General features: G+C 48.5%; 1 protein-coding gene across 1 annotated transcript in view; it reads right to left on the bottom strand.

Annotated features, from left to right (window-relative positions):
* Window positions 1-14,164, bottom strand: part of LOC115125786 (transforming acidic coiled-coil-containing protein 2-like) — a 64,406-nt gene that overhangs the window by 29,414 nt on the left and 20,828 nt on the right. Inside the window, exons 6-7 of the mRNA XM_065002702.1 lie at window positions 6,253-6,411; window positions 5,958-6,034 (exon numbers count right to left, since the gene is read on the bottom strand). Of these exons, the coding sequence (XP_064858774.1) occupies window positions 5,958-6,034; window positions 6,253-6,411 (236 nt within the window). The remainder of the gene's footprint in view (window positions 1-5,957; window positions 6,035-6,252; window positions 6,412-14,164) is intronic.

Here is a 14,164-nt window from a genome sequence, read left to right as displayed (position 1 = left end):
TTCAAAAGTTTGGGGTCACTTAGAAATGTTCTTGTTTTTGAAAGAAATGCAAATTTGTTGTCCATTAAAATAACATAAAATTGATCAGAAATACAGTGTAGACATTGTTAATGTCAACTACGTCTTTCCCTACTGTATTTAATTAATTTATTTATTTTGCTCCTTTGCACCCCATTATTTTTATTTCTACTTTGCACATTCTTCCACTGCAAATCTACCATTGTTTTACTTGCTATATTGTATTTACTTTGCCACCATGGCCTTTTTTTGCCTTTACCTCCCTTATCGCACCTCATTTGCTCACATCGTATATAGACTTGTTTATACTGTATTATTGACTGTATGTTTGTTTTACTCCATGTGTAACTCTGTGTCGTTGTATGTGTCGAACTGCTTTGCTTTATCTTGGCCAGGTGGCAGTTGTAAATGAGAACTTGTTCTCAACTTGCCTACCTGGTTAAATAAAGGTAAAATAAATAAATAAAAATTGTCTGGCCAATTACCTTCATCCAAAATTCCTTGACAGTCACATCCCTACCCACAAAAGTGAGTTGGACGAGGCCAACTAAAGACCTCTTCAGGTATCTGTTTAAATCGTCCACTGCTTGTTTTGGGTGAGATGAGGGCAGCAGGAAGGAAGGCTCCTAAATGCTTGTTTTGGGTGAGATGAGGGCAATAGAAGGAAGGCTCCTAAATGCTTGTTTTGGGTGAGATGAGGGCAGCAGGAAGGCTCCTAAATGCTTGTTTTGGGTGAGATGAGGGCAGCAGGAAGGCTCCTAAATGCTTGTTTTGGGTGAGATGAGGGCAGCAGGAAGGCTCCTAAATGCTTGTTTTGGGTGAGATGAGGGCAGCAGGAAGGCTCCTAAATGCTTGTTTTGGGTGAGATGAGGGCAGCAGGAAGGCTCCTAAATGCTTGTTTGGGGTGAGATGAGGGCAGCAGCAGGAAGGCTCCTAAATGCTTGTTTTGGGTGAGATGAGGGCAGCAGGAAGGAAGGCTCCTAAATGCTTGTTTTGGGTGAGATGAGGGCAGCAGGAAGGCTCCTAAATGCTTGTTTGGGGTGAGATGAGGGCAGCAGCAGGAAGGCTCCTAAATGCTTGTTTTGGGTGAGATGAGGGCAGCAGGAAGGAAGGCTCCTAAATGCTTGTTTTGGGTGAGATGAGGGCAATAGAAGGAAGGCTCCTAAATGCTTGTTTTGGGTGAGATGAGGGCAGCAGGAAGGCTCCTAAATGCTTGTTTTGGGTGAGATGAGGGCAGCAGGAAGGAAGGCTCCTAAATGCTTGTTTTGGGTGAGATGAGGGCAGCAGGAAGGAAGGCTCCTAAATGCTTGTTTTGGGTGAGATGAGGGAAGCAGGAAGGAAGGCTCCTAAATGCTTGTTTTGGGTGAGATGAGGGCAGCAGGAAGGCTCCTAAATGCTTGTTTTGGGTGAGATGAGGGCAGCAGGAAGGCTCCTAAATGCTTGTTTTGGGTGAGATGAGGGCAGCAGGAAGGCTCCTAAATGCTTGTTTTGGGTGAGATGAGGGCAATAGAAGGAAGGCTCCTAAATGCTTGTTTTGGGTGAGATGAGGGCAGCAGGAAGGAAGGCTCCTAAATGCTTGTTTTGGGTGAGATGAGGGCAATAGAAGGAAGGCTCCTAAATGCTTGTTTTGGGTGAGATGAGGGCAATAGAAGGAAGGCTCCTAAATGCTTGTTTTGGGTGAGATGAGGGCAATAGAAGGAAGGCTCCTAAATGCTTGTTTTGGGTGAGATGAGGGCAATAGAAGGAAGGCTCCTAAATGCTTGTTTTGGGTGAGATGAGGGCAATAGAAGGAAGGCTCCTAAATGCTTGTTTTGGGTGAGATGAGGGCAGCAGGAAGGCTCCTAAATGCTTGTTTTGGGTGAGATGAGGGCAGCAGGAAGGAAGGCTCCTAAATGCTTGTTTTGGGTGAGATGAGGGCAATAGAAGGAAGGCTCCTAAATGCTTGTTTTGGGTGAAATGAGGGCAGCAGGAAGGCTCCTAAATGCTTGTTTTGGGTGAGATTTTTTTATTTTATTTTTTTATTTCACCTTTATTTAACCAGGTAGGCTAGTTGAGAACAAGTTCTCATTTGCAACTGCGACCTGGCCAAGATAAAGCATAGCAGTGTGAACAGACAACACAGAGTTACACATGGAGTAAACAATTAACAAGTCAATAACACAGTAGAAAAAAAATGGTCAGTCTATATACAATGTGTGCAAAAGGCATGAGGAGGTAGGTGAATAATACAATTTTGCAGATTAACACTGGGGTGATAAATGATCAGATGGTCATGTACAGGTAGAGATATTGGTGTGCAAAAGAGCAGAAAAGTAAATAAATAAATAAAAAAAACAGTATAAAAACAGTATGGGAATGAGGTAGGTGAAAATGGGTGGGCTATTTACCAATAGACTATGTACAGCTGCAGCGATCGGTTAGCTGCTCGGATAGCTGATGTTTGAAGTTGGTGAGGGAGATAAAAGTCTCCAACTTCAGCGATTTTTGCAGTTCGTTCCAGTCACAGGCAGCAGAGTACTGGAACGAAAGGCGGCCAAATGAGGTGTTGGCTTTAGGGATGATCAGTGAGATACACCTGCTGGAGCGTGTGCTACGGATGGGTGTTGCCATCGTGACCAGTGAACTGAGATAAGGCGGAGCTTTACCTAGCATGGACTTGTAGATGACCTGGAGCCAGTGGGTCTGGCGACGAATATGTAGCGAGGGCCAGCCGACTAGAGCATACAAGTCGCAGTGGTGGGTGGTATAAGGTGCTTTGGTGACAAAACGGATGGCACTATGATAGACTGCATCCAGTTTGCTGAGTAGAGTGTTGGAAGCGATTTTGTAGATGACATCGCCGAAATCGAGGATCGGTAGGATAGTCAGTTTTACTAGGGTATGCTTGGCGGCGTGAGTGAAGGAGGCTTTGTTGCGGAATAGAAAGCCGACTCTTGATTTGATTTTCGATTGGAGATGTTTGATGTGAGTCTGGAAGGAGAGTTTGCAGTCTAGCCAGACACCTAGGTACTTATAGATGTCCACATATTCAAGGTCGGAACCATCCAGGGTGGTGATGCTAGTCGGGCATGCGGGTGCAGGCAGCGATCGGTTGAAAAGCATGCATTTGGTTTTACTCGCGTTTAAGAGCAGTTGGAGGCCACGGAAGGAGTGCTGTATGGCATTGAAGCTCGTTTGGAGGTTAGATAGCACAGTGTCCAATGACGGGCCGAAAGTATATAGAATGGTGTCGTCTGCGTAGAGGTGGATCAGGGAATCGCCCGCAGCAAGAGCAACATCATTGATATATACAGAGAAAAGAGTCGGCCCGAGAATTGAACCCTGTGGCACCCCATAGAGACTGCCAGAGGACCGGACAGCATGCCCTCCGATTTGACACACTGAACTCTGTCTGCAAAGTAATTGGTGAACCAGGCAAGGCAGTCATCCGAGAAACCGAGGCTATTGAGTCTGCCGATCAGAATATGGTGATTGACAGAGTCGAAAGCCTTGGCGAGGTCGATGAAGACGGCTGCACAGTACTGTCTTTTATCGATGGCGGTTATGATATCGTTTAGTACCTTGAGCGTGGCTGAGGTGCACCCGTGACCGGCTCGGAAACCAGATTGCACAGCGGAGAAGGTACGGTGGGATTCGAGATGGTCAGTGACCTGTTTGTTGACTTGGCTTTCAAGACCTTAGATAGGCAGGGCAGGATGGATATAGGTCTATAGCAGTTTGGGTCCAGGGTGTCTCCGCCTTTGAAGAGGGGGATGACTGCGGCAGCTTTCCAATCCTTGGGGATCTCAGACGATATGAAAGAGAGGTTGAACAGGCTGGTAATAGGGGTTGCGACAATGGCGGCAGATAGTTTCAGAAATAGAGGGTCCACATTGTCAAGCCCAGCTGATTTGTACGGGTCTAGGTTTTGCAGCTCTTTCAGAACATCTGCTATCTGGATTTGGGTAAAGGAGAACCTGGAGAGGCTTGGGCGAGGAGCTGCGGGGGGGTGGAGCTGTTGGCCGAGGTTGGAGTAGCCAGGCGGAAGGCATGGCCAGCCGTTGAGAAGTGCTTATTGAAGCTTTCGATAATCGTGGATTTATCGGTGGAGACCGTGTTACCTAGCCTCAGTGCAGTGGGCAGCTGGGAGGAGGTGCTCTTGTTCTCCATGGACTTCACAGTGTCCCAGAACTTTTTGGAGTTGGAGCTACAGGATGCAAACTTCTGCCTGAAGAAGCTGGCCTTAGCTTTCCTGACTGACTGCGTGTATTGGTTCCTGACTTCCCTGAACAGTTGCATATCACGGGGGCTATTCGATGCTATTGCAGTCCGCCACAGGATGTTTTTGTGCTGGTCGAGGGCAGTCAGGTCTGGAGTGAACCAAGGGCTGTATCTGTTCTTGGTTCTGCATTTTTTGAACGGAGCATGCTTATCTAAAATGGTGAGGAATGAGGGCAATAGAAGGAAGGCTCCTAAATGCTTGTTTTGGGTGAGATGAGGGCAGCAGGAAGGCTCCTAAATGCTTGTTTTGGGTGAGATGAGGGCAGCAGGAAGGCTCCTAAATGCTTGTTTTGGGTGAGATGAGGGCAATAGAAGGAAGGCTCCTAAATGCTTGTTTTGGGTGAGATGAGGGCAGCAGGAAGGCTCCTAAATGCTTGTTTGGGGTGAGATGAGGGCAGCAGCAGGAAGGCTCCTAAATGCTTGTTTTGGGTGAGATGAGGGCAGCAGGAAGGCTCCTAAATGCTTGTTTTGGGTGAGATGAGGGCAGCAGGAAGGCTCCTAAATGCTTGTTTTGGGTGAGATGAGGGCAATAGAAGGAAGGCTCCTAAATGCTTGTTTTGGGTGAGATGAGTGAGGGCAATAGAAGGAAGGCTCCTAAATGCTTGTTTTGGGTGAGATGAGGGCAATATAAGGAAGGCTCCTAAATGCTTGTTTTGGGTGAGATGAGGGCAATAGAAGGAAGGCTCCTAAATGCTTGTTTTGGGTGAGATGAGTGAGGGCAATAGAAGGAAGGCTCCTAAATGCTTGTTTTGGGTGAGATGAGTGAGGGCAATAGAAGGAAGGCTCCTAAATGCTTGTTTTGGGTGAGATGAGTGAGGGCAATAGAAGGAAGGCTCCTACATGTCAAGAAAGAAAACTAGTAGCATGAAACAGTAACTATAGTATTTACAAAGACTGCATGTACTGTACGTCGAAGCAGATCAGCCTGTAGACATAACATCAGCACACACAACTGCAATGCTTTTAGACGCATGCGTTAGGTCTTTTTCAGACAGCTTTGTTTTGGTGTTGTCGGATAGAGAGGTAAGCGGGTGGATTAGCCTCCCCTCTTAGCTACTTAACCCTCCTTATCGTTGGGGCCAATCAGCCTAATGAAATAAGTCCCCTAGTTAATCTGAACTACACTCTTACAAAAAAAAACTGTGATGTCTACAAACTAAAAGGGTTCTTTTTGGATGTCCCCCTAGGAGAACCCTTTGAAGAACCCCTTTTTGGTTCCAGGTAGAACCGTTTTGTGATCCATGTAGAACAATTTCCACAGAGGGTTCTACATGGATCCTAAAAGGGTTCTACCTGGAACAAAAAAGGGTTCTACCTGGAACCAAAAAGGGTTCTACCTGGAACAAAAAAGGGTTCTACCTGGAACAAAAAGGGTTCTACCTGGAACAAAAAGGGGTTCTACCTGGAACAAAAAAGGGTTCTACCTGGAACAAAAAGGGTTCTACCTGGAACAAAAAGGGGTTCTACCTGGAACAAAAAAGGGTTCTACCTGGAACAAAAAGGGTTCTACCTGGAACAAAAAGGGTTCTACCTAAAACAAAAAGGGTTCTACCTGGAACAAAAAAGGGTTATCTTATGGGGACAGTTGAAGAACCCTTTTGGAAACCTTTTTACTAAGAGGGTAGGCGTGACTGACCGTTGTCAAGGTAACGTGACTGACTGACAGTTGATCCTCTCACCTCATCTCCAGCACTTCCTGTCGACTGTCCTCGTATTTCCTCTGCCACTCCAGTACCTCCTTCTCCTTGGACACGATCTGAGAGGGAGGAAGGGAGAACTTTAGTAGGTGCAGTTCATGTACACATCAGAAGAAAAACTATGAAGGGATCTGTCTGTATAAGGGAAACATTCGTATGGATATGACTACTACTGAATGTCAACCTGTTCCTCCAATACAGTGATACAGTAACACTCCTACAATGGATATGAATTTGACAGTAGTGAGTGGTGTGGGTGGTGTGGGTAGAGGGGCACCTCTTCTCGTGCGATGCCCAGAGAGTAATCTAGGTCTTTGGGTAGGTAGGGGCTCTCCCTCTCCCCGTCTCCGTAGCTCGCCGTCTGGGTGTAAAGGCAATTCTTGGTCACCATGCTGTCCCTGTCCACTGTTGATGACATCACTTCTCTGTCTCTCTGCTGCCCAGGTCAAGCATCAGGGAAGAGGAAGAGGAAGAGGAGGGGGGAGAGAGACAGGTACAGACAGTTGGTTAGGTATCTGGTTGATCTAATGGTGGTTTCTGGTAGCTTTCCCAGAATCCCCAGGTTTTTCCAAAAATCCCAGTGGGAAGATTCCGGAATCAGCAGGGAATGAGCAGGGAATGAGCAGGGAATGAGCAGGGAATCAGCAGGGAATGAGCAGGGAATGAGCAGGGAATCAGCAGGGAATCCGCAGGGAATGAGCAGGGAATCAGCAGGGAATGAGCAGGGAATGAGCAGGGAATCAGCAGGGAATGAGCAGGGAATGAGCAGGGAATCAGCAGGGAATCCGCAGGGAATGAGCAGGGAATGAGCAGGGAATAGGCAGGGAATGAGCAGGGAATGAGCAGGGAATCAGCAGGGAATGAGCAGGGAATGAGCAGGGAATCAGCAGGGAATCCGCAGGGAATGAGCAGGGAATCAGCAGGGAATGAGCAGGGAATGAGCAGGGAATCAGCAGGGAATGAGCAGGGAATGAGCAGGGAATCAGCAGGGAATCCGCAGGGAATGAGCAGGGAATGAGCAGGGAATGAGCAGGGAATCAGCTGGGAATGAGCAGGGAATGAGCAGGGAATCAGCAGGGAATGAGCAGGGAATGAGCAGGGAATGAGCAGGGAATCAGCTGGGAATGAGCAGGGAATGAGCAGGGAATCAGCAGGGAATGAGCAGGGAATGAGCAGGGAATCAGCAGGGAATGAGCAGGGAATCAGCAGGGAATCAGCAGGGAATCAGCAGGGAATGAGCAGGGAATCAGTAGGGAATCAGCAGGGAATGAGCAGGGAATCAGTAGGGAATCAGCAGAGAATCAGCAGGGAATGAGCAGGGAATCAGCAGGGAATCAGCAGGGAATGAGCAGGGAATCAGTAGGAAATCAGAAGAGAATCAGCAGGGAATGAGCAGGGAATCGGCAGGGAATCGGCAGGGAATCAGCAGGGAATCAGCAGGAAATGAGCAGGGAATGAGCAGGGAATGAGCAGGGAATGAGCAGGGAATGAGCAGGGAATCGGCAGGGAATCGGCAGGGAATCAGCAGGGAATCCGCAGGGAATGAGCAGGGAATCGGCAGAGAATCAGTAGGGAATCAGCAGGGAATCAGCAGAGAATCAGCAGGGAATGAGCAGGACATCTGGAATCCTTCCTGTAAAACAACAACAGGGAAAGTTACCTGCATTTAAAACCCTACAGGCAACATAATACACTCTTTATAGGATCCTGAACTAAACCAAACCCCTATGTAGCATCGTATTGGATCAGAAAGATGCCCCCACACCACAGCCAAACTCTATATGCAAAATGAGGCAGCCTCTGCAATGATGGTAGCTACAAAGGGGATCCTTGGGACTTCCCTACTCTAAACCTAACCTTACCCCTACCCTAACCTTTGCCTAACCCCTACTCTAAACCTAACCTTAACCCCTACCATAACCTTTACCTAACTCCTACCCTACCCTACACCTAACCGTAACCCCTACCCTAACCTTTGCCTAACCCCTACTCTAAACTTAACCTTAACCCCTACCCTACTCTAAACTTAACCTTAACCCCTACCATAACCTTTACCTAACCCCTACCCTACCCTACACCTAACTGTAACCCCTACCCTACCCTACACTTAACCGTAACCCCTACCCTAACCTTAACGTTAACCATAACCTTTATCTAACCCTTACTTTAACCATAACCTTTATCTAACCCCTACCCTACCCTACCCTACCCTAACCTTAACCTTAACGTTAACATAACCTTTATCTAACCCCTACCCTACCCTACCCTAACCGTAACCCCTACCCTAACCTTAACCTTAACGTTAACCATAACCTTTATCTAACCCCTACCCTACTCTAAACTTAACCTTAACCCCTACCATAACCTTTACCTAACCCCTACCCTACCCTACACCTAACTGTAACCCCTACCCTACCCTACACTTTACCATAACCCCTACCCTAACCTTAACCTTAACGTTAACCATAACCTTTATCTAACCCTTACTTTAACCATAACCTTTATCTAACCCCTACCCTACCCTACCCTACCCTAACCTTAACGTTAACATAACCTTTATCTAACCCCTACCCTACCCTACCCTAACCGTAACCCCTACCCTAACCTTAACCTTAACGTTAACCATAACCTTTATCTAACCCCTACTCTAAACTTAACCTTAACCCCTACCATAACCTTTACCTAACCCCTACCCTACCCTACCCTAACCTTAACCTTAACGTTAACCATAACCTTTATCTAACCCTTACTTTAACTGTTTGAAATGTGAACATCAGAGTTAAACGTCCCAAGGATCCCTCTTAGATGTTTTCCTGCAATGATGCTCCTGGAGATTAGCTGGTAGCAACATAAACTATCGTCAATCCCAGAGCTGTGGCCCTGTGATTGGCTGAAGCTGCAGCAGCTTGGCTGTGATTGGGTCCAGGCAAGGGAAAGAGGCAGTATTGCTGGGGGAGGGATAGGAATAGGGTAGCAGCACAGGGTTGTGCCGGTCAGCCGGTAATTGACTGTTAATTAACAAAACACATTTAGCATCTCCTGGCTTCCACACACAGCCTACAAGCCTCTGATGAAGACCTTTGGAACATCTACATTTTAAAAAGTATAATAAATCCATGTAATATATTCTACACCATCACAATTAATCCATTTATTTTAAACAAGTCTAAATAAACATTATGATATGAAGAAAATGTATTTATCTATTTCAGAAGAACAGAATACTCTGAGTTGTCCTTATGTTAGGTCCTGATCTGGCTGTGCCATATGGCTGTGGGCTACACTAGTTCATTATGTTAGGTCCTGATCTGGCTATGCCATATGGCTGTGGGCTACACTAGTTCATTATGTTAGGTCCTGATCTGGCTGTGCCATATGGCTGTGGGCTACACTAGTTCATTATGTTAGGTCCTGATCTGTCTATGCCATATGGCTGTGGGCTACACTAGTTCATTATGTTAGGTCCTGATCTGGCTATGCCATATGGCTGTGGGCTACACTAGTTCATTTAGTTGTCCTTACGTTAGGTCCTGATCTGGCTATGCCATATGGCTGTGGGCTACACTAGTTCATTATGTTAGGTCCTGATCTGGCTGTGCCATATGGCTGTGGGCTACACTAGTTCATTATGTTAGGTCCTGATCTGGCTATGCCATATGGCTGTGGGCTACACTAGTTCATTTAGTTGTCCTTACGTTAGGTCCTGATCTGGCTGTGCCATATGGCTGTGGGCTACACTAGTTCATTTAGCAGACAAGATTAGTTTATAATTCCGTGGCATTATTTCACAGTATGAAGAATACAATTGAACAAAGCTGAATAAAATCGAAAGGATATTTTCTAAAAAACGATTTGAGACAGTGCACACATGTGGATATTCTGTGTTGAAAAGTAAATGTGGACAGTTCTTCCAACATTTTCAATATGCGCCTCGGAATTCTATAAGGACCCGCGCAGTTGCGTCCCAAATGTGTCTGTCTTCACTTGTAGCCTGTGAGAAGGACCCGATTGCTTAACAGGCATTGGCTAATAGGAACTGAGATATCTGACAGCCATGTGAGTGAGAGGTGCTTCAGAGCACGCAGCCGGGAGAAGGGAATTATAATTATTATATTCAGCCCAAGGGCACAACGGCCACTGGCCGCAAAAGGCATGGATTATTCTTTTAGGAGGCATTGCGGCCCTTGTAAAGTGGATTAATGTGTATATTTTATTAAGAGGAAGCAGCATTACCACCCTGCATACCAGCAGCATTACCACCCTGCAACCAGCAGCATTACCACCCTGCAACCAGTAGCATTACCACCCTGCAACCAGCAGCATTACCACCCTGCATACCGGACAGCATTACCACCCTGCAACCAGCAGCATTACCACCCTGCAACTGGCAGCATTACCACCCTGCAACCAGCAGCATTACCACCCTGCAACCAGCAGCATTACCACCCTGCAACCAGCAGCATTACCACCCTGCAACAAGCGGCATTACCACCCTGCAACGAGCAGCAGCATTACCGCCCTGCATACCAGCAGCATTACCACCCTGCAACCAGCAGCATTACCACCCTGCAACCAGCAGCATTACCACCATGCATACCAGCAGCATTACCACCCTGCATACCAGCAGCATTACCACCCTGCAACCAGCAGCATTACCACCCTGCAACCAACAGCATTACCGCCCTGCAACCATCAGCATTACCACCATGCGACCATCAGCATTACCACCCTGCAACCAGCAGCATTACCACCCTGCAACCAGCAGCATTACCACCCTGCATACCGGCAGCATTACCACCCTGCAACCAGCAGCATTACCACCCTGCAACCGGCAGCATTACCACCCTGCAACCAGCAGCATTACCAACCTGCAACCAGCAGCATTACCACCCTGCAACCAGCAGCATTACCACCCTGTAACCAGCAGCATTACCGCCCTGCAACCAGCAGCAGCATTACCACCCTGCATACCTGCGGCATTACCACCCTGCAACCAGCAGCATTACCACCCTGCAACCAGCGGCATTACCACCCTGCAACCAGCGGCATTACCACCCTGCGACCAGCCGCATTACCACCCTGCAACCAGCAGCATTACCACCCTGCAACCAGCAGCATTACCACCGTGCAACCAGCGGCATTACCACCCTGCAACCAGCAGCATTACCACACTGCATACCGGCAGCATTACCACCCTGCAACCCGCAGCATTACCACCCTGCAACCAGCAGCATTACCACACTGCATAGCAGCAGCATTACCACCATGCAACCAGCAGCGTTACCACCCTGCAACCAGCAGCATTACCACCCTGCAACCAGCGGCATTACCACCATGCAACCAGCAGTAATACCACCATGCAACCAGCAGCATTACCACCCTGCATACCAGCAGCATTACCACCCTGCATACCAGCAGCATTACCACTATGCAACCAGCAGCATTACCACCCTGCATACCAGCAGCATTACCACCTGGCATACCAGCAGCATTACCACCCTGCATACCACCCTGCAACCAGCAGCATACCACCCTGCATACCAGCAGCATTACCACCCTGCAACCAGCAGCATACCACCCTGCATACCAGCAGCATTCCCACCCTGCAATCAGCAGCATACCACCCTGCAACCAGCAGCATACCACCCTGCAACCAGCAGCATTACCACCCTGCAACCAGCAGCATACCACCCTGCATACCAGCAGCATTACCACCCTGCATACCAGCATCATTACCACCCTGCAACCAGCAGCAGCATTACCACCATGCAACCAGCAGCATTACCACCCTGCAACCAGCAGCATTACCACCCTGCAACCAGCGACATTACCACCCTGCAACCAGCAGCATTACCACACTGCATACCGGCAGCATTACCACACTGCATAGCAGCAGCATTACCACCCTGCAACCAGCAGCATTGCCATACTGCATAGCAGCAGCATTACCACCATGCAACCAGCAGCGTTACCACCCTGCATACCAGCAGCATTACCACCCTGCATACCAGCAGGATTACCACACTGCATACCAGCAGCATTACCACCCTACATACCAGCAGCATTACCACCCTGCATACCACCCTGCAACCAGCAGCATTACCACCCTGCATACCAGCAGCATTCCCACCCTGCATACCAGCAGCATTACCACCCTGCATACCAGCAGCATTACCACCCTGCATACCACCCTGCAACCAGCAGCATACCACCCTGCATACCAGCAGCATTACCACCCTGCAACCAGCAGCATACCACCCTGCATACCAGCAGCATTCCCACCCTGCAACCAGCAGCATACCACCCTGCAACCAGCAGCATACCACCCTGCAACCAGCAGCATACCACCCTGCAACCAGCAGCATACCACCCTGCAACCAGCAGCATACTACCCTGCAACCAGCAGCATACCACCCTGCAACCAGCAGCATACCACCCTGCATACCAGCAGCATTACCACCCTGCAACCAGCAGCATACCACCCTGCAACCAGCAGCATACCACCCTGCATACCAGCATCATTACCACCCTGCAACCAGCAGCAGCATTACCACCATGCAACCAGCAGCATTACCACCCTGCAACCAGCAGCATTACCACCCTGCAACCAGCAGCATTACCACACTGCATACCGGCAGCATTACCACACTGCATAGCAGCAGCATTACCACCCTGCAACCAGCAGCATTACCACCCTGCAACCAGCAGCATTACCACACTGCATAGCAGCAGCATTACCACCATGCGACCAGCAGCGTTACCACCCTGCATACCAGCGGCATTACCGCCCTGCAACCAGCAGCATTACCACCCTGCAACCAGCAGCATTACCACCCTGCAACCAGCGGCATTACCACCCTGCAACCAGCAGCATTACCACCCTGCATACCAGCAGCATTACCACCCTGCATACCACCCTGCAACCAGCAGCATTACCACCCTGCATACCAGCAGCATTACCACCCTGCATACCAGCAGCATTACCACCCTGCATACCAGCAGCATTACCACCCTGCATACCACCCTGCAACCAGCAGCATACCACCCTGCATACCAGCAGCATTACCACCCTGCAACCAGCAGCATACCACCCTGCATACCAGCAGCATTACCACCCTGCAACCAGCAGAATACCACCCTGCAACCAGCAGCATACCACCCTGCAACCAGCAGCATACCACCCTGCAACCAGCAGCATACCACCCTGCAACCAGCAGCATACCACCCTGCAACCAGCAGCATACCACCCTGCAACCAGCAGCATACCACCCTGCAACCAGCAGCATTACCACCCTGCAACCAGCAGCATACCACCCTGCATACCACTGCTGGCTTGCTTCTGAAGCTAAGCAGGGTTGGTCCTGTTCAGTTCCTGGATGGGAGACCAGATGCTGCTGGAAGTGGTGTTGGAGGGCCAGTAGGAGGCACTCTTTCCTCTGGTCCAAAAAATATCCCAATGCCCCTGGGCAGTGATTGCACCCTGTGTCGGGTCCCGTCTTTTGGATGGGACGTTAAACGGGTGTCCTGACTCTCTGAGGTCATTAAAGATCCCATGGCACTTATCGTAAGAGTAGAGGTGTGAACCCCGGTGTCCTGACTCTCTGAGGTCATTAAAGATCCCATGGCACTTATCGTAAGAGTAGAGGTGTGAACCCCGGTGTCCTGGCTAAATTCCCAATCTGGCCCTCACATACATTACATTTACATTACATTTACATTTAAGTCATTTAGCAGACGCTCTTATCCAGAGCGACTTACAAATTGGTGCGTTCACCTTAAGACATCCAGTGGAACAGCCACTTTACAATAGTGCATCTAAATCTTTTAAGGGGGAGGGGGGAGTGAGAAGGATTACTTTATCCTATCCTAGGTATTCACGGTCACCTAATAATCCCCAGTTTACAATTGGCTCATTCATCCCCCCTCCTCTCCCCTGTAACTATTCCCCAGGTCGTTGCTGTAAATGAGAACGTGTTCCCAGTCATCTTAGATGGTAAAATATATATATAATAATATGTCAATTGTGATTACAAACCTTATCGAAAAATATATATATAAATATATATAGGCCTATGGGGGTCCGATAAACTGGACACTGAGTGTAGAAGGGTGGAGAAGAGAAAGACAAGGTGTTCCTGATAAACTGGACACTGAAGGGTGGAAGGGTGGAGAAGAGAAAGACAAGGTGT

Source organism: Oncorhynchus nerka, linkage group LG16 (genome assembly GCF_034236695.1).
Source record: "Oncorhynchus nerka isolate Pitt River linkage group LG16, Oner_Uvic_2.0, whole genome shotgun sequence".
Classification (NCBI taxonomy): domain Eukaryota; kingdom Metazoa; phylum Chordata; class Actinopteri; order Salmoniformes; family Salmonidae; genus Oncorhynchus; species Oncorhynchus nerka.
Note: the sequence above shows the minus strand (reverse complement) of the source record. Positions and strands in the feature narration are given on the sequence as shown.